Below are 20,998 nucleotides of genomic sequence, written 5' to 3' on the forward strand. Positions count from 1 at the left end.
ATTATCTCATTTTTTTTTTTACTTATTTACGTATTGAGGTTTATTGGCTACCCCAACTAAATTTCTGAAGGTGATTACACCACCATCAAGTGACCATAACCACCCTGACGTCCAACTTGTTAATACCGACCACTCACTCTCATTTTAATTCTTTCACTCTACTTCATAACAATAATAATGCAAGTGGTGTTGTCACGTTAGAGATTTGATGAGAAAGAATAAAATGAGAGTGTTTTTATAGCATTAATGTAACGTAATTAAAGAAGAAGAAGAAAAAAGTGTTTTGGTTTTAAAGTAAATAAATATGACGTTGTTAGAATGTTAGGGCGGTATTTGATGTCAGACGCCGTAACGTTCCATCCCCCACCTAACCATGGTCACGCAACGTGCGTGATCGGATTAGGACGTAACCCAATAAATCCGAAACCGTCCAAGGCCGTTCTGGCACTTAGTTCCGAGACCCACGTGTCCCCAAACTGACTTTATCGCTACGTGGATGCACCTCATTTGCCCATCAACAAGAGTCAGTTTCTCGTAAAGCTATTCAACCGGATTCAATACCCATTTCAGCTCCACCTTCCACGTATTCAAACATATATATATATAATATTTATTCCCCTAAACCACAGTAGAATCCCGTTTCAAGTCCGTAACCGCTATTGGTTGCGAGTGGCTGACGTGGACTGGCAGCGGGTGTGGGCCGTGTGGCTAACAAGTAACAAGTGTGGTAACCCAATATGAGAAAAAAGAAAAAAGAAAAAAGAAAATAAAGGTATTTAAGTCAGGGCAGATTGGTTTGGTCTGTGGGTTAGGGGTCAGGGGGGAAGGGATTAAGGGACTGTCCAAGTTGCTGAGACGAGAGGGGGCAGAGAGAGGGCGGGACCCACGGACTTGGATTGGTGCAGCTGATTAGGGGGACACGTTGTAGGGCCCATCGATGGGCAGGCCAGTTCTTCTTCTATCCTTTCCGATTGGAGAAGCCTCACCGGTGGGTCACACTCTACCGACGCTGATGCTTTTTTCAATCTTCTCCTCCCCCCGTCCACACACCACACGTGTGTCCTTCCCGCGTCCAAATAGGAAGACTTTTTCACTGCCACTTTTCCTATTTTGTTTCATCAACAAAAAGAGAAAATACACATATTAATTAAGGCTTTTTATGGGAGGTTAGGGGTTGTTGTTTGGTGGTCTCACTTTAATTAGTATAATCCGCAGGTGAAATTGAGATTATGCAATTTACAGTTTATATTATATTTTATAAATTTAATATGCATATTTTGTGATATGATAAATATATTGTTACGATATTTAAAATTTTTAAATTATATATACCGTAATTTAGACTATAAGAACGCCACCCCGTAATTATATATACCGTAATAAGTTTTGAAAAATAAAATATTATGATAATAATAGTTAAAAAAAAAAATGTTGGCATGTGGACATGGTCTTTAGTCCATCAACCAACCAATCCGAGAACAGTTGAACAACTGGTTCACGCTAAATTCCTTCTTAAGCCGTGTTAATAACCGTCTCCAAGATTTGAGTCGTGGGATGTAGGGAATATTCATAATAGAAAAGACGATCATCAAGTAAAAATGGACTATTGTCTCATTTTTGTTTTATCTTGTTAGAGAATATTTAGGGATTTGATTTAAGAGATTTATTATAATTATTGTTATATCCTACAAATTAAATTTGATTTGATTGTATTTGATTCATACTATAACTAACTTACAAGCACAGGAGTTATTTCTGTCGGTCTACTCACAAGCATTTTTGTTATGATATCTTGCAAACACTTGGTCAACTGTTGTAACAAATAAAACATTATTAAATATTGGTTTTATTTTGTTTAGTGTGCTCAGCTATTTCTTCTGCATCGGGGAGGCCATTAATAACCAGTTTGTATTGTTTACTGTTTAGGGTTTGGCATAATTTTACGTCAAAGATGGACCGAGGGACCAAACGACCAGGTTCTACGTATTGTTTTTAAGGCCAAGGCGCGCAGCTGGAACATTTGTTTCAGGATTTTCTTTACAAATTAAAGGGTCTTTGCAAGTTGCTAGGTATTACGGAAGAAGCTTCCCTACAAAACAAAACAGCCTTATTGTATCTTATAATATTGTGTACGTAAACTAAGTCAAATAACAACTTTTTTCTTATGATCATTGTCTAATTAACTTGTTGCCGTCTCGCACGCATTTTTTAAATGCATGTATATATGTTCTATTAAATATATAAGCATATGAAAATTACGTACATGTTCTAAACAAATTAAGATGGAACAGAGAGTTTAACTTGAGAGGGGTCGGATTGTATTAATTTTTCTTTTTTCTTTCTTGAAGGGCCAAAGTAATAAAAGAAAAAGAAGGATATAAAATATTATTTTTAACAAATTTAAAGGCTAAAAAAATGTTTAACCTTTTCTTTTTCTTTTTTGTGGAGGGAGCCTCCCGTCTTTGTTAGATCCGTTAATAGTTCTAAAAAGAAATGTTAGTTTAATAAATTGTATATATTATGAATAAATTTTTCTTCAACCTAATTTGAAAATAGATTTTATCTTTTTAACGGACGAAAGAGAAAAAATCATTTTATTTCAAGCCATCCCAAAAGGATTCAGTGAGAAAGAAAGGATGTCTTCGACATTTAGGGGTCGTACCGTGCAGTGGACCAACCATAAAACATTATTTGATATTTGATATTGGGTCATTCATAGCATCACCATACATCTCTTTTTAACTGCGGGTTGATTATTCGGTACGTGGCACAAGTTTAGCTTACCATATGTTTGGATGCCATGGTCCAAACAAGTATTTTACTACATTGACTACAAAACTGATGCCACTTCCCATTTACATGTCGGCCGGCCAAAATTAGGTAAATTCCTAGTTTTTTTGTTCTTTATTTTTTCCCGAATTTAAATCCATATATAATTTTGAAATGATACTTTGAACCGATTGAGAAATAATGAGCATCTTAATAATTTATGTTGCATCAATTAGCTAGGTTGTCACAGTTTCTCACCCAGGCAACAGATACTTGGCTGAAACATGAGCACGTTTGTGTCTAATGTTCCAAGGTACGGCATATGTGTTGTAGCTCTTTTACACCAACTCATTTTTATCGTGCTTTACTCATACGTGGGAAATGTCTAACTCAATCGTAGTAACTCCAATTTGAACCTTGATGATATCATATTTTTATTATTATTATTATTATTTTTTTTTTTTTAATGTAGGTGACCCGCCGTGAGTCAGATCATTAAAAATCTGCTTTTACAAACCAAATATTAAAATCAATCATAATCTTTGTCTTGTAACTAAATATAATTATAGTTTAGGCTTCGAACCGTTTGTATTCATTACTTGTGGATAAAGTATACAAACCAGAAATATTACATTACGTGTCTTCAATTACAAATGTATCATTTTCAGCTTGCATTCGTGCACAAAATACAAGACGTAAGCCTATATCAGTTAAATTATTTGATTACAAAACAAAGGGAGCAGCATTTTAATGGAACTATATATAATTAAGATTATTTTTCAATCTTGCCATAGTTATATAAAGTTTTATTATTTTAGTAAGCAGTAGCACACAATAAGTTGATTCTTGGGGGTTGTTGAAAAGAGATGAATATAAATTTGGAGCCCACAGAGGAGAGAGAGAGAGAGAGAGAGAGGGTAGAGATTCTTTAACCCATGAGTGCATGCGTAAAGTAAATTATTGAATGACCTAAAAAATCTTCCACCCATAAAAGGTAAGGTCGAGAACAAGTTGGCTGATTTTATTTTTATTTTTTGAATTTTCTTTGCCTGTTTCGAAGGGATACAGAAAATGATACCTCCTTTCCGGGACACAGATTCCTCCACTTGTTGCTTTACACCATACATACACCACTGCTCTTTACACATTTCGCATCGGCCCCACTCGCCCGTTTCCCTTCCCAACTCTCTACGCAGTAGTCAGTACGCCCTCCACTACAACTTTGCGCCATCGCGTCATTCGCGTGACTTCTCCGTTCAACATCTCACGATATTTATATGTGCCGACATTTTGTTCAGCCTCTGAAAAAAAAAAATATATATATATATATATATATATACACCAGTTTTTTTTTGTAATTTTTAAAATGATTCAAATTTAATTAATTAATTTTTTTCTTAAAATCCTTTATTATAACATATTTTGAATTGGTGACATGTGGCCTTTGATAAGGCTTTGTTCGATAACTGCAAAATACGACCACTCTTATGTTCAAGTCAAAATCTTGCAGAGCAATTCGTATAGAATAGAAAAACACAAATATCATAGAAGAGTGATACATGATAGTACGAATTACTTATTTATAGGCAATGAGCCTTGTTCAGCTTGGGCTGTCTTTAATTTGAATCTTCTCCAAAATCAAGTATAATAAGAGTCTCTTTCGTAAAATTTGGAATTAAGACATTACAATGACACTAATGAAATCTCGGAGCGGACTCTTTCCGCGAATCCCTCATAACATATTGGAGTAAGATCTCGCACATTTTGTGATACTCTTAACGGTCATGATTTTTCGGGGTGTATCTACCTCTCGGGAAGTATGACATCAATATCCTTTACGAGATGTTTTAAGATAGTCACATCACGGGATATCCTCTATCTGGGGTTGTTGTGTGTCAAGCCGACGACATTTGCGGATCGCTACGTCTTCGTGGGCTTTATATAAATATTGAAAAATATTACCAATATCCTTTTCGCAACAAAATACAAAATTAATCGTAAAACAATTGGTAACGAGGACGAGGACAATTAAGCTACCAATTTGAAGCAGTCAAGGGTGGTTTAAAGGAGGGGGCATGCAAAGGCAATATATATGCATCTTGTCGCAGTGGGTACGTTAACGTTTTGAAAGTCAAATAGACTGCAGGATTTAATTGTACCTGATTGACCATGCCCTAATCATGTGGTAAGCAGGGTCGTTAGTTAAATAGGGTCACAAAGTCCATAAACATATAATGATACGTACATAACACTAAAATAATAGCCTATAATATGTGTTCCCCAAACTAAACCTTGCTGCTAAAATCCCAACCACTCCCAACAAGCGCAAACTAGGGTGGTTACCTCAATCAACTAGCCATTAATTTCAATTTCACTAGGGATAGATTCTACTAATTTTATTACATTTACTCCCGAGGAAAAATACTTGTGCGGTCCACGTGACACTTGACACGTAAGTCATAATTAAATTTAATTATTGAATAATTAACATGATAGCATTCTCACTAAACTACTCAAAAGTTATTTTAACTAGTTTTATAGTAAAAATGGAGATGAATAGTAGGGACGAGAGGTCTGAGAGGACAAAAATGCATGTGATTGAGAAGAAGGAAAGCAGCTCTCCACGATGACAACATTTGCCTAAAAAACGTTGGGTTAAATCTAGACCCTTAATTATTTTACTACTGCACATAAGTCGGATCCTATTTTAACTAGGTTTGTAGTAAGAGGGGGCAAAAAAGTTGCTTCATTCGACTCGTTATTTTAGATATATAAAAAAAAAGGTTAGCTGCTATGGTGCCCAACAAATTTATTGAGCATCATAGATCAATAATGCATAAATTAAACTAATAAAAAAATTAAATATAATTATCTATTCTCTTTGAGAATAGTAAAAGTAGATAATATATATATATTTTAAACTGAACAATGAAAATGGATAATTAAAATAAAATAATGTGATTCTTTATAATGCTCGTTTTTCTATGGTAGACCCTATATAGGTTCTATATATCTGACTTTCCATGTGAGATTAATAAGCAGGATAATGAACAACAAGATATAACTTAAGGATGAATTATTTGTATTATTAAATGTGAATATATATATATATATAATTGGTTGTGAATTGTTATAAGGAGATATATAATATAATTGACATGAGTCATGACCTCGAGGTCCAATCAAAGACTTTACTTCAATATTACGTATCTATAAAAAAGAATAAAAGGAAGTCCCATGTATTTATGACCAGGAGAAATACAGGAAGCGATAAGAGAAAAAACACGTTAATGGGAGACAAACACTGTTCCACAGAAAACACATTTTGTACAAGTAAGAAAACAAAAGAAAATTACAGAAGTAACCATGGTTAACGTGCGCCATGTCTGATGTCTGAAAAGTTGTTGGGGATTGAGGGGGGGGGGGGGGGGTGTTAACTACGCACCCCCCCTTCCACTACGGCCCTACTCCTCACATGCATCCAACCCTGCCCGTTCAGAGCACGACAAAGCCATTTCCCCATAAAAACAGAACAAACTTGGTTCCCACTAACGCCTGGGACAGACGCCGTTACCTGCCACAACCAACCACTATCCGACACGTCATAACGTCGTTTCCACTGTCCGAGCCGCCTTTATTCATTTAGCCCCATATCGTGGGTCGCTTTTTCCACCGGCTGTACCCGGTCGATCCACCGGTGAATGCCGGTCGCGGAGACTGGTTAGAAATTGACCGCGGGTTGAAAATCATTGCAAGCAGTTTTGACCACTCTGGTTAAGTCCCTCTGGCTCAGACACAGAGAGAGAGAGAGAGAGAGAGAGAGAGGGGATGGATGTGGCGCATGCAAGCGATTCGTAGCTGAAGAGAGTGTTGGCTAGGGAGACAGGAAGATAGTTGAGAAAGAGAGGGAGAGACTGACGGTTGAATCGAAAGAATTGGTTGTGAATTGAGAGAACTTGGCTTTGTGGTTTGAAGCTAGGGTTTTGATTGAGTTGACAGAGCTAGGAAGCTTAAAGAGATTGGTGTGATTGAAAGAACTTGTGGTGCTTGGTGTAGAAAAGCGTTGGTTTGGTGTGTTTATGTGGAGCGAGTAGAAAGCAGAGAGATATGGTGGAACCGAAGAATCTGTGCGTTGATTGAGGAATTGGGGTTCTAGTGATTAGATTTTCGATTCTGCGAGAGCTGAGAATTCTTCAGATGAGAGATCTATGCTGAGGGAGCACAGGGAAATGGCGTCTTCAGAGGTTTCGGTGAAAGGAAATTCAGGTCATAGCGACCACAGCGACGTTAGAAACAGCACGGAAGGGAGCAAAGGTCATTCCACATTTTCCGGCAGCAGCAAAGGTAAAATTCCGGCGAAAGAAGTTTGAGATTTCGGCCTAACCGGTAATGATCTGGTTTTGATTTCTCAGACTATGCTTTTGGTGTGTGTGTTTTTGTAGATGCGGAGACGGCGCTTTACAAGGAGCTCTGGCACGCTTGTGCTGGTCCACTGGTAACCGTACCTCGTGAAAACGAGCGTGTCTTCTATTTTCCTCAGGGCCATATCGAGCAGGTTAGTTTCGAGCTCTGAGCTACTATTTTTGGGGATAGCTGGAATTAATTCAGAGTACTAGTAATTATTTGTTAAATTATTTTCATTCTCCTGTGTAGTGTATTTCCCTTTGGGTTTTTTTTCTTTCATAATTTTATTTATTTATCTATTTATACGAAGGGTCTGCTGAATTTCGGTTGAGACAGCTGAGAATTGTGTACCTTCTGAAAATGGGTGTGATTTGAAGGGGTTTTGATGGTTTTTAGTGTTTCCGTTTCTGGGTTTTGTTCGAAGGTGGTAATAATCGATGGCTTTTTGCGTGTCCTGAATTAGGTGGAGGCGTCTACTAATCAATTGGCGGACCAGCAGATGCCTTTGTACGATCTTCCTTCTAAGATCCTGTGCCGGGTCATTAATGTGCAACTGAAGGTAGCGATTGTCTCATTAGGGTTTTAAGTTTGATTTGCTTTTGCACTTTTATGGACCTGCCTTAGAGGGTTTTTGGTACTAAGCAGTTTTTCTTTGCTAACTGTTTGTCTCCTTTTATTTTTGGTAACGAATTGCAGGCTGAAGCAGACACTGATGAGGTCTTTGCACAAGTAACCTTGATTCCCGAGGCAAACGTAAGTTTGTTGGTGTGGGTTCAACTTTAAATTGATTTGGGAGCAAGTGAAATGGTCTTGACATTCTAACATGTGATTTTTTCTTTATGCCAGCAAGATGAGAATGCAGTGGAGAAGGAACCTCCACCACCTCCAATGCCAAGATTTCATGTGCACTCGTTCTGTAAGACACTGACGGCCTCTGATACGAGCACTCATGGCGGATTTTCGGTGTTGAGACGGCATGCGGACGAATGTCTCCCGCCATTGGTTGGGCTTTATTATCTGTTGATAATTCTTATTATGTTATTAGTTTATATGCCGAAACTATATCGTACTTGTTTTTGGACAGGACATGTCAAGGCAGCCCCCGACCCAGGAGTTGGTCGCCAAAGACTTGCATGGAAATGAGTGGCGATTCCGCCATATCTTCCGTGGTAAGAATTATATTTCTAGCTTCATATGATGTAGTGTAATCTACCACTCATAAATATTTGTGGACTCCCACCTTGCCTAGGGTACCCATTGCCATTACCACTGTGGCACCGTTACTTGTGGCGAGGGGGGCTTGGAAGGTTTTGGATGTAGCGATTGAACTTTGAACATCTTTCACACCATACTTAAAAGTTGTTATCATTTAGTTTGTCTTTGGTGTATATGTAACAAGCCCTTAACTAATTAAAAAAATAAAATTGTAACAAGTCCTTAACTGTGTACTCTAGCTCTTTCTTGATTGATTTACTTGAGAAATCGGACTGGCAGGTCAACCGCGAAGGCACTTACTTCAAAGTGGTTGGAGTGTGTTTGTTAGCTCCAAAAGGCTTGTTGCTGGGGATGCATTTATATTTCTGAGGTTTGTTGTTTCTTCTTGCAAATGAGATTCCAGTTTTTCACTTGTTTTGCTTGTGTCTAACAATGGACTAATATTTTACCTCTAGGGGTGAGAATGGGGAGCTTCGTGTTGGTGTTAGACGTGCTATGAGACAGCAGGGTAATGTTCCATCATCAGTCATATCCAGTCACAGCATGCATCTTGGTGTCCTTGCCACAGCGTGGCATGCCATCTTGACCAAAACCATGTTCACTGTTTACTACAAGCCCAGGTGTGGTTTAAATTATGTCCACTTTGCCATGAAAGTTGGTTACCTATTCTAATGTTGTACAGCTTATTATTTCATTTCAGAATTGGTGCAATGAATGAAATTTACTGCTGTAGTTAATTATGCATAAAATTGGGAATGATTTTAAATTTGACCCTACTTTTTTTTTTTTGGTAAATTTGACCCTACTTGCTTGTGTTCTAACTTTCTAATTCTGGATATCTTTTATTGAAGTGCTTTTATTAATGTTTCTGACAGGACAAGCCCTGCTGAGTTTATTGTTCCCTACGACCAGTTTATGGAGTCTATGAAGAATAAATACTCCATAGGAATGAGGTTTAAAATGAAATTTGAAGGTGAAGAAGCTCCTGAACAAAGGTATGGCCGGTCCTTCTTTTCTTTCTTTTTTTCACTATTTCTACTCTGTTTAGGGACTGAATGAAGTTTTCTGACCTATAATTTTTATTTTACAGGTTTACTGGTACCATAGTTGGAGTTGAAGATGCTGACTCCAACAGATGGAAAAATTCCAAATGGAGATGCCTCAAGGTAGTATTTAAGTCTTTAATGGTAGTGTGTATTACTGCCATTTAGTACGGTAAAATGAACTCTTCCATGTTCTTCTAGGTGAGATGGGACGAAACAAGTACTATACCTCGTCCAGAAAAAGTGTCGCCTTGGAAAATAGAGCCTGCACTTGCTCCTGCTGCACTAAATCCCCTTCCAATGTCCAGGCCAAAGAGGCCGCGATCAAACATGGTGCCCTCATCTCCCGACTCCTCTGTTCTTACCAGGGAAGGTACAATCTTATCTGCAATGTGAAACTAATAGTTACTTTTTCATTTGCAGTTTTATGGGGGTTATACGAGGTTTATATATATATATTTTAACTCTTGCATTTTGATTAGGTTCATCGAAAGTGACCCTAGACCATTCACCAACAAGTGGGTTTTCAAGGGTCTTGCAAGGTCAAGAATTCTCGACCTTGAGAGGCAATTTTGCAGAGAGCAATGAGTCTGACACTGCTGAAAAGTCTGTTGTATGGCCACAATCACTAGATGATGAAAAGATTGATGTGGTGTCTACATCAAGAAGATTTGGGTCAGAGAACTGGATGTCCTCAGGGAGGCATGAGCCAACTTACACGGATTTGCTTTCAGGCTTTGGGGTTAACGCTGATGCCTCGCATGGTACCCGTGCATCATTTGTTGATCAAGCTACAGCAGCTGTTAATGTTACAAGAAAACAAACACTTGATCAGGAAGGCAAGTTTAACTTGCTTACTAGCCCATGGTCCTTAATGCCCTCTGGTCTCTCGCTTAAATTGTCGGACTCTAATCTGAAGGGTCCTGTGCAAGGTAGTGATGTAGCTTATCAAGCGCAAGGCAATACTAGATATGGTAGCATTACAGAGTATCCCATTCTTCATTCTCAAAGAGCGGAGCACCCACAAGGAAACTGGTTGATGCCTCCCCCAGCCCCATGTCATTTTGAGAATCCTGCTCATTCAAGAGAGCTAATGCCAAAACCCATGTTTGTACAACAATGTGAATCTGTGAAACCCAAAGATGGGAACTACAAGCTCTTTGGCATACCCCTCATCAGTAATCCCGTTACACCAGAACCAGTAGCATCACGTAGGAGTATGATGAGTGAGGCAGTGGGTCATATACTTAATAATACACACCAGGCTCATACTATTGAATCTGATCAAAAGTCAGAACTGTCACGGGGCTCAAAATCGGCAGATAATCCACTTCCTCTTAATGAGAAGCAGAAGTCGGTACAAACATTTGAGCAACATTCAAGAGAGGTGCAAGGCAAAGCACTAGGCGGTTCAACTAGGAGTTGTACCAAGGTAATCCCCGCCCAACCCAAAACCCAATCTGTAACTATCAGTTCGGCTTATTTGTTCAACCAAATCCTGTTGATTTCAGGTTCACAAGCAGGGAATTGCACTTGGTCGATCAGTGGACCTAACTAAGTTTAACAATTATGAAGAACTGATTGCTGAATTAGACCAGTTGTTTGAATTCGGTGGTGAATTGATGGCTCCCCAAAAGAATTGGCTGATTGTATATACGGATGATGAGGGTGATATGATGCTCGTTGGGGATGATCCCTGGCAGTAAGGACTTCTCTTTATTGTTGTAAATATGACTTCCTGAATGCTATCAAGCCATTCTTCTTTACTAAGGTCTTAAATAACTAGTGGCTTCTTATGTCTATATCAGGGAATTTTGTGGCATGGTTCGCAAGATTTTCATCTACACCAAAGAGGAGGTCCAGAAGATGAACCCAATGACCTTAAATTCAAAGGGTGGGGAGAATCAATTGGTTGCTGAAGACGGGGATGCAAAAGAAGTGAAATCTCAGCCGCTTTGAAAAATGTTAGGCCTGGCTCTCAGAGGTTCTAGGTAATGTTCCTGGTGCGTGCTCAATTTGCTAATATCTTTGGTAATAAATAGATGTGCTCAAGGCCGTCTTTGTCCCAAAATGAAATATGTTTGTGTCACAGAAAAAAAAAAAGGATGCTTTAATGACCTTGGTCACGCTTTTTGCCTCGATTTTCTGTCCAATTAGATTTTATTGTGATTACTTCTGTCACTTCAAAGCTTCTGATTATTCTGCCGATTTGCGGTGGTAGATAATATGTTCTTTGTTCTTCCATTGTCAATTTTTTGGTGCAGGCTTTGGAGGAGAGTGCTGTACAGCCATTCCAGTTGGGAAATATGAACTAATTGAGATGGATGTGCGTCTCACCCACTTTTTAGATAGCTCGCTCCTTTGTCTCAGAAATCAGAAGTAGAAGGCACATATGATATATAAATATATAAAGATATGTATCCAATTTTGAACATGTTGCGGGGTTAGTATTTTATGGTGTCCAGTTGTTATATATACATAAATATGTATACCTTGCAATTTCAGACCACCCCACCATGTATATAGTTAGTTGTATTACCCCTGCCTCCCCAGCTTTTACTGTAAGTAGTAAGAAGTAAGAACATACAGCGCCGGATGACTTTTATCTAATGCTTTCATTCTGTTGCTTTCTAAAGTTTTTGATCTTCAATTACTGTGAGCACTATATTTACTGGGTGCGTTTCTGTCGAGTATCCTTTGATTTTAGAGTGCATTTGACATGCAATCAATGTTTTTAAACAGATTGTGAAAAAATTTTATGTTTTCAAATTGTACTATATACAAATGATAATGAGTGCATTGATGGTTATGTATGATGGTGATGGGAAGAGTCGCCCCACTTCTGCCACTTTTGGAAGCACCTCTAGTCTCTAGATAGGTGCTTGTGTCCTTTGCATGTGGACTGCAGGGACAGTTCGTGGGAGTCACATTCTCCAGGGAATCTGTGCCCACTTACAAAGGTTGGTTACCCATCGACCGCCTCATTTGGCTTAATCCCACAACCAGTGTTTAACTAGATGTGGGTCATGTATATTTAAACCTGGGGCACACATTTCCCACTCCTTTATCCTCAACGTGAATGGGAAACCCCTACCTTTTTCATTAGTCTCTATCTATTTGGTAAATGGGAGCTTCATTGTGTTTGTGAAATATATTTTTACCAAAACTACATTTATAATTTTATCCTCCTCAAATTTATACCTAAATCCCAATGTCTCCACTAAACTTTAAAAACTTGCAATTTACTCCCAAAACTACTAGCCCCTTCCACATAGGGACCCTCGGCCAAACTGTGGGTCTCCATATATGGAAGCTGTGGGTCACGACCAGAGCCAGGGATTTTATAAAAATAATTTAAGGTATATTGGCATTTAACACATCTTGTTGAGGGTATAATAGACATTTTACATTACATGTGGGTCACACGATGTATTTTCTGTCTCTTAAGTTAACAAAAAATGCTAATGGTGGAGCCTAAATGAAAAGGGGGGCTAATAATTTGGGATCAATTGCCTTTCTTTTTTGTTTTGGGTCCTCACAGTACCCTGTAGGTTACTGTTGCAATCCAGTTTTATATTGAAGGAGTCCTGTTCAGGCCCATAACAAAGAAGGGTAACAACTTACTAAGAGCTAATCATTGGATTATACTGTGGTAACATTAACACACTTGTAAACTCTAAGCACTTGACTTGAGTTGTTCCGCTCCCATACATTAGGATTAGCCGATTAGGTAAATCAAAGGATTTAAACCCTCGACTAACAATATGGAGAGTATATCCACTTGCCGGTTGAAACAACATTTGAAAAGACAATGAAGTTTGAAATTTTTAAGTGAGACATCCGATATAACATGTTACGCATTACCCCAAGTTTTAAGTCTATTGGTTTGGGTGTACAATATTACAATATTAATAATACTAATCACTAAATGTTGTTATTATTACTTTTAATGTAATATTATTTCTAAGTGTGTGTAAACATTTCTAATATACATCGGAAGTTTTGTGAAGAATAATGTGAACGATGGTAGTCGGTAGACAACCACCAAGCAAGAGAGGATGATTCAACTCCTATACCGTCGGGCTTAAGACAGAGAACCACCTCTAACAGATGCTTTTAATGATCAAGCTGGACCTCATTAACTTGGCGAAAAGCGTTTTAAAAAATGCTCCTATTACCTACAATTTGAAAACACATTTTCAAACCGACATTTTTTTAAAACACATTCTCAAACAAGACACTTCTCACAATTTTATCTAAAATCGCGCTTTCAGCTTGCAGATTTTCACAGCACTGTTATTGTTCTTGAGCCCATTAACATGCATATGAACCGATTGGTCCGATTCCCAAATGTCAGCTGGTGTTTTAAGTAAACAAGGGGATAAAAAAGGGGCATTATTTCAATGATGAGAAAGGGTGGCTACAGATTTTCAGTCAATGAAGGTGCAATTGAAGGCCAACTTTCCTGCTGATACAGGCTAATCTACTAGTTAGCCCCCAATACAGGTAGGAGTTAATTAAACTATGGGCAATGAAATACAAATTACATTTGCAGTCTTAGAGAAACAACTGAACTTCTGTAATTTGCGACCTACATCACCCCATGGAGGCCAGCTGAGTCCAAAAGTACAGCTCTAATTTGCTCTGGATGGACGTCCTGCCCTTCCTTGCATTGCTGAAAATAAAGTGAAAGATGAGCATTATCATCTGTGCTTATAAAGCAACAATTTTTAAGTCATTTTTACTAAAGAATATAGCAAGGATGGGATAATTTTTGACATGACTGTTAACAAAAAATTAGCGGGTTAGGGTTAAGAAGTCAAACATGTTTAATTAAATAAATCGGGTCATAATTGACCTATATAATCTCATACCTATCCTTCGACACAACTTGAATCTGACACGTGAACATGAATTGTCACCTTTAACATATTTCTTAAGGCACTACAAGACTTAAAATGGAGACGAGCCATTTCATAGTCACGATCTAGTATTGTGGCATATAACAGTATAAATGATGCCACATCATTTAAATTTTTTGAATGGCGTGCCAACATACTTATCATGTGGCATTATTTACATCATTAGATATAACAATATTAAATCCTTACATGAAATGGCTCCCATGGAGAGAATCCCATTCGAGCCATAATTCTAAATTACTAGCATGTTCCTAGAGAAGCTAAAAATATACCAGCATCTCACCTTGTGCACATTTAATTAAGGTGGGCCTAATGGAGACATGCAAGAGTCAGACTACCAGTTGGATGGAAGGCATTGAATTCAATTTATTTGGATGAATATGACTAATCTAAAACGAGACCAGGAAGTGGGGCTGCCTTTTAACATTTTATGAATCCTGATTTTAAATGCTAGCTAAAGAATTTATGACAGAAAGGGGTTCTACCTCAGCTCGAAATATATCCATAGCAAAACCATTGAAACAGCTTATGACAGCTTGTTGGATGTCTAGCCCAAGATTATCCAGAGCCCTCATGGTGGACAGCAAGAGACCAGGTCTGCGGCCACAAAACATGTGGATGTTTACAGCTCTTCCCTCTCGCACCCTAACTTCCACCTGTGTATACAGAAGAACTAGAACTGTATCACTGAAAGTTCTTATATGAGCCATAATAGATAAGTATCTCAATGAACTCATCCCATCTGCATTACTACCAAAAAAATAAAATCCATAAAGCAGAAGAAAAGAATGCGTGAACCATATATTCCCCATTAGGAGTAGGGACAAATAAGAAAGTAATAAATTTGCAATCACAAAGAGAGGCTTTTACCCTTGCAGATTGGCCATTTGGGCTGGGCAATGAGCTGGGGCAAAGCTCATCCTTGATACGGCTGGGTAGTGTAGGTGGAGTGGGCGTCAAAGGGTGGAAGCTTGTAGTAGGCGTCAATGAAGAGCCAGGAGGGGTTGATTCCAATTCGTTATGGAGGTCATTGATCCTCTGCAGAAGTTCCTTCAAGTACTCAATGGCATCCCCAAGGATTGAAGCCCTATCCATCTGTAAACACAAGTACAACATACATCAAATCATATTATCTTCATGAAGCACCACAAATAATAAAAAGCTCAAAAAACATCTATTATGTTGATCTTATGAACAGCCGTGTGGTCCATCTTTCACTTAAGTTGGCTCAACTTTTGATTAAGCACTTCACGAAGCTATGCCATTAAGCCTTTCAATCCAAATGAATCTTAAGGAAGTCTACTTAGCATAGAAACCTAAGACAAGTCCATCCTAACTGCAAGATTTTTTTATGATTAAGATCTTAACAATACTGGAAGCTAGGTTCATTCCAGTAGTCCACTTGAAAAGGTACGGGAAATTTTAAATATTCATCCAAGTCTATCATTTATCTTATTTTAACTAACAATTGCTAACTATTCTAGGAACCAACCAGTATAATTGACCAAAAGATTTGAGTTTGCCATTATGCTCCATCAAATTTATGGAATGGATGACGGAGACTTTTCAAATCCAGAAGCTTTGGGTTCATTTTTCATTATTTATTGTGTTGATTAAATAATTAAATTTATCCCTACCTATGAGCTTAAGCTTTTAGAACAAGTGGTGATTTAACATTTATTTTCTAAAATTGGGTGTACTCTCTCTCTCTCTCTCATCAGATTCATTTTCAAAATGGCATCCTAAAAGAAACCCATAAATGGTCAAAATTTATCTCCTTGGAGAGGAAACCAACAAATTCAGACTTCAAATTACAAACCCCAACTCTAAAATAACATGGGATATCAAGAACCTCAGTATACAAATTCCATGACAATATTTAGATCAGAGAACATAATTTGAACAGATTGGAGGGAGTACAAAGAAGAGGGAAGATAGAGGAAATGGACAGGAAATGATCACCGAAGGGGAGACAAGAGAGCTCTATTTGGCATTCGCTCTTCATCAAATGAATAAAATTTTGTTGAATAACACAAGATTTTGATTGTTCTCTATCACTTTCAACAGACGCGTTACATGACAGAATAATTTATTTCAAGGCAGTGGTCCAACAAATTATTGTGACAGAAATATAAAAGAACGCAGCGCTACCAGAGTCCATGTGAGAAAAATTAATGCCAACCTTATATTCAAATTCTATGAGCCTTGTAAAAGATGCTTCTTACTCAAACACTCAAAAAAGAAGCTAACTTTACATTCAAACAAAGAGAAATTGATGGATGAATCTGCGCACCTAAAGCATAAACAAATTAATTTATTATACCCGAATTCACGAGAAGACACTGCAAAAATAAAACAAAAAAAAAAAAACAAAACAAAATTCTTACTTTGCTAATCTTCGGAACCACGGACCTCAGCATGTAGAGCCTATCATTGAGCTTCTTCCGGCGGCGCCTCTCAGCCATCAAATTTTTAGCAGGCAGCCCCTTCTTCTTACCCTTCTGCTCTCCTCCACCACCGGTAACATTACTAATCGCATTGGAGCTATTTCCACCATTGTTCTTGGCACTCGCCTCCGCCTTATCGTTCTCCGTAAAATCATCCGAATCGTAATTCAAACCCGACCCATCAAAGCTTACATCTTCCACGTCATCCCCACTGCTCAATTTCCTCTTCCTCTCATTCTCTTCCCCCATTTCCCTCTTCCCCTTGTCCCCTTCAACCGCATTCGTAATCGCCAAATTTTTCCTCAGAGCCGCTCTCTTTTGAAAAAGAGTGGGCTGCGCGCCAATTGAAGGGAAAGATTCGAGGGGTCTCAGAAGCTTAGACCTGTTCATGAACAGAGCATTCCCAGAGCCCTCATCGAAACCCTTAAACCCCACAAACCCGGGACCAGTTTCGGGCATATTGAGCAGACGGGTCGTGGGGAATTGGGGATCCAAGCATAAATTTGGAGTGTTCATATGAGAATTCGAGCTCAAATCAGTGAAGTTGCTCAAAACCCCACCTCCTCTGTTCAGCAAAGAGGAAGCATTGGAAGCTTGGGCTTCAAGAAACCCCACGTCGCACCCCAAGTCGAATCCGTGCTCTAAAGGGTTGCTAGGGAGGCCGTTGATGAGCGAAGACAAGGTGGGTTTGGGAGGCAAAAAGAAGTGTACCTGAGACGGGTCCAGGTTGGTGAAAACAGTGGACGATGGAGAGCAAGAAGAGGACGAGTCGACTGGGTTCAGCAAAAGGCTTTCTGGCTGGTCAGCCAGGTTGGGAGAGAAAGTTAAGTCTCTGATATCAGTGTGGTTTTGGATGGTATTATTGGCCATACTATACCACTCGTCTTCGATTTCCAGCATGGATTTGAAGGTGGAGAGCGAACCCATCTCGTCCTTGTTGTTCTCCACCACACCACAATTGTTGTTGGTGTTCGTATCATTGTTGGTTCTAGCCCAGGAAGCAGAGTCTTGGTCCTCTCTATCGTCCATCCACAGGATGCCGTTTGCTCTGGACAGCATCTTGGCTGTTTCAAAAGTTTCAGCGGTTTTTCTTTGCTTGGGATTTTTCTCGGGAGACTGAAGGAAAATGAGGTGGTGGGGATGGGAGTTAAAGCAGAGAAATGGGTTACGTTGGAAAAAGAAAAGGACTTTGCCTTTTTGTACAAATGATTTGATTTTCAGACAAGGCCGGCCGGCTGGCTGTGTGTTCGCGACACGCTACCCTCGAACGTTACACTAATCACTGCTTTTCCATACTTGCTTGTATGCATATCTGATGGTTATTGTTTAGGATAAGCATATCATGTTATGGGTATTCAATTTCCACCCCTTGTTTCATTTTAAATTGGTGCTTCTAACTCTGTATTGCCACACGTGGAACATACACAAACAACTTAAAGATATTATCTTTATTTTATTTAATAATTTATATTTTCAAAAGCAAAATCGGTCCTTATAAATGTACCGATTTGCAATGAGTTTCTTAAGATTTAAAAGGAGACTTAAAATCATAAATGGCAAATAACTAACTCTCTCGCATTGAACAAATAATAATAGGACATATGTTCCATCTAAAAATATAAAATATATAAATATAAAATTTTAAGAGTGATCCAACCAGTACTCTCCATCGTAATTAATTTCAAATGAAAGTTCGGACCAGAAAATTATTTGTTATTTATGCTTACCACATTAAGTTTTAAGTTACTTTTTCAATTCTACAAGCTTATTGTAAATCGGTGCAATATTCATGGTGCGCGCAGTACTTCTTACACTCCCGGATATATATATATATTATCTTTTAACTGTTTTTCTCAAAGAATTAAGCTTTGGCTTTTTTAGTCAATATGTTATGAAATGTATTTTTATTTTTTGTTCGACAATATATTCTGACATGATATAAAGATAATAATTATTTTAATGTTTTTAAGAATATTTTGAATTATTTGTTAGTATTTTTGTGTTAAGAACAAAACAAAACAAAAGACAGATCAATAAACTCTCTTAAGGTTTTTCAAGTACACAAATTAATTATGTCGGCCTAATTATATTCCCTTCTCCGGCCTCTTTGGCTTCGATTACAATTCACAATGTGCATTTACATCCAAGTAACTCTCTTATAATTTGTTTGGCTCTATTTTGAATCTTTGAGACTACAACCTATATATATATTTCAATATTGGATCGGTTTTGTTGGAGGTTAATTGGGTACTGTTGACAAAAGGCAAATCTATCTTTACATATTTGAAATAACAGACGATAAACATTTTCTTTTACAACCCAAATGATGCCATGTTCATTTTGGAATCCGGCCAAATAAATGATAACAATGATTTTTCCCTTTTATTTAACACACCATGTGACTATATATCCTGAAGATCTATATATATATATATATATGATTTTAACTATTTTCTCTTATTTGGCTTTCACCCATGCAGAAGCCTCCAGGCTCCATCCCTAGCTAATTAGTAGTAATTTTCCTCTTCTTCTTCTGAGCAGTAGACTTTAGATGTTGATAACCCCATGCATCTTCATGATTGTATTTCAGTAAAAGCCAAAAATGTGCTGTACGTACCATAAGAGTATTTAAGCTGTGGTCCCAAGTAGCACCTATCCTCTTCACAACATGATAAATCTCATTTTCTGCATTTGCTCATTTGAAACAATATAATGAGCATTTTTTGCTGGTGCATGCCTTGTGAGTAGAACTAGAATCACATGTTAAACGAGCTAGCTAGGAACAAAGAGCTTAATTAATTTCCATCTTAAGAGCTAGCTTCAACCCAAAGCTACATTCTGTTGGGCTTGGGGGCCAATTCAGGATATTTCGGAATTTTCTCAATCTGACTTGAAGGTTAATTAGCGCTCGTTTTGGTTCGAAGTTTGAAGGCTCAGTACTTACCATATTTAACTGAAGTTTTGAGGACATATATATATGCTCTCAAACCATGTTAATATATCCATCACTTATTCCAAAAACTTCAACTGCATGTCGCTAGGGTTTAAGCATATGGGATACAATCACAAATTGTAATAGAGGCAGCTGCTGGTTCCATTGCAATAACTATATATATATGGATGCATATATGCTTTCATGTTTCATATATGAATTGTCACAATGATCGAGCTGCATAATATAGTAATGGAAGAAATTGACTCTTGCTGTTGTTATGTTTAGTGCATGAAGGCAACTTTTAAAATTTTCGATTTTTGAAAAAAAAAAAAAAAAAAGAAGTATACAGTAATTCATAATAAAGCTCTTGGAGATGGAGATTAGTGACAGTGTCAAGAACCTAACAAGATTGAGACATTGTTAAAGGTGAAGGGTACTTGGTGCAACTTGATTTTCATTAGTCAAGGCTCAAGAGAGAGACTGCATTGAACAAGCAGCTCTGCCAGCCCTGGGAATAACATTTAGATCGAGCTGGCTGGCTTTAGAGGGGCTCCCAAGTTTCTCGTGATGCCTTTCTCTTCACCGCACCTACTACCCAATCAAAACCTTACCCTCTTTCTTTTCTTTATCTGCCCCCTCGATCTCCTTTTTCCTTTTGTTCGACAGTTACTTCCCATCCCATCTCCTTACTCAAGTTCATCATTTTGCACTCGGTAACATTTGAATCTGTACGTTGCTTTGGAAAAATATTGTCACTCACCGTTTGGAAATCTATAATAATATTACACATTAATTAATATTACAAGTGGAAATCTGTACCATGCACCTTTAAGTGCAGTAAATGTTAACTATAAAGAATGATCTGGAGCGAAGAGGGGTGTGACAAGAATCCTTAAATGAGATGCAGTTCGGCTGCTTTGGAAGGGAAGCTGTCTTTAATATTTCTTGTCTAGCCTCGTGAGCTTAAGGGCTACCCCACGCAACAGTACTATTGAATATATATTTATATATGCTAACTAATTTTACAGACACTTTGCGAAAATGACTGTTTCCTGGCTACCTAATGAAATTGTGGTACTACGTACTCTTGTTATGATGTGATAAAGCAAGTTGATTCCACATCTGGTTGGAATTATCCAAAAACAAGGGCCACAAGTTATAAGCATGACCTTCATCTTGTGAATATTTATAGTGTTAGCTAGTTTATATACGCTCATGCAGAGTATTGTACCTTTTTTTTTTTTTTAAAAAAAAAAACTATTA

The 20,998-nt window shown here is 38.0% G+C and overlaps 2 protein-coding genes across 3 annotated transcripts; one reads left to right on the plus strand and one right to left on the minus strand.

Annotated features, from left to right (window-relative positions):
* The first annotated feature begins 6,509 nt into the window (after positions 1-6,509).
* Positions 6,510-12,066, plus strand: LOC133874999 (auxin response factor 2A). Of its 2 annotated transcripts, none has more exons than XM_062312965.1 (15): positions 6,510-7,113; positions 7,212-7,324; positions 7,637-7,732; positions 7,870-7,926; positions 8,020-8,175; positions 8,258-8,342; positions 8,668-8,758; positions 8,844-9,008; positions 9,264-9,383; positions 9,479-9,554; positions 9,633-9,804; positions 9,914-10,863; positions 10,943-11,133; positions 11,240-11,434; positions 11,696-12,066. In XM_062312965.1, the coding sequence occupies exons 1-14, from the start codon at positions 6,978-6,980 to the stop codon at positions 11,388-11,390; spliced, it is 2,559 nt and encodes an 852-aa protein (XP_062168949.1). In that variant the 5' UTR covers positions 6,510-6,977; the 3' UTR covers positions 11,391-11,434; positions 11,696-12,066. The 2 variants fall into 2 exon arrangements, with proteins under 2 accessions (XP_062168949.1, XP_062168948.1); XM_062312964.1 differs by having other exon boundaries at positions 6,511-7,113; positions 11,240-11,422.
* Positions 12,067-13,813: 1,747 nt separating this feature from the next.
* Positions 13,814-18,091, minus strand: LOC133875000 (transcription factor ICE1-like). The gene is made up of 4 exons (XM_062312966.1): positions 16,741-18,091; positions 15,224-15,448; positions 14,839-15,009; positions 13,814-14,106 (listed from the first exon to the last, which is right to left on the minus strand). The coding sequence occupies exons 1-4, from the start codon at positions 17,857-17,859 to the stop codon at positions 14,023-14,025; spliced, it is 1,599 nt and encodes a 532-aa protein (XP_062168950.1). The 5' UTR covers positions 17,860-18,091; the 3' UTR covers positions 13,814-14,022.
* Positions 18,092-20,998: the final 2,907 nt, after the last annotated feature.

The sequence above is a fragment of the Alnus glutinosa genome, chromosome 8, assembly GCF_958979055.1.
Source record: "Alnus glutinosa chromosome 8, dhAlnGlut1.1, whole genome shotgun sequence".
NCBI classification, from domain to species: domain Eukaryota; kingdom Viridiplantae; phylum Streptophyta; class Magnoliopsida; order Fagales; family Betulaceae; genus Alnus; species Alnus glutinosa.

Coding starts and splice junctions, on each gene's coding strand:
- LOC133874999 (XM_062312965.1), top strand. CDS start 6,978: ATGCTGAGGGAGCACAGGGAAATGGCGTCTTCAGAGGTTTCGGTGAAA. Junction 7,114..7,211: donor ATTTTCCGGCAGCAGCAAAG/GTAAAATTCCGG, acceptor GTGTTTTTGTAG/ATGCGGAGACGGCGCTTTAC. Junction 9,555..9,632: donor CCAAATGGAGATGCCTCAAG/GTAGTATTTAAG, acceptor ATGTTCTTCTAG/GTGAGATGGGACGAAACAAG.
- LOC133875000 (XM_062312966.1), bottom strand. CDS start 17,859: ATGCTGTCCAGAGCAAACGGCATCCTGTGGATGGACGATAGAGAGGAC. Junction 15,449..16,740: donor TGGTTCCGAAGATTAGCAAA/GTAAGAATTTTG, acceptor TTGTGTTTACAG/ATGGATAGGGCTTCAATCCT. Junction 14,107..14,838: donor TGGATATATTTCGAGCTGAG/GTAGAACCCCTT, acceptor CTTTATTTTCAG/CAATGCAAGGAAGGGCAGGA.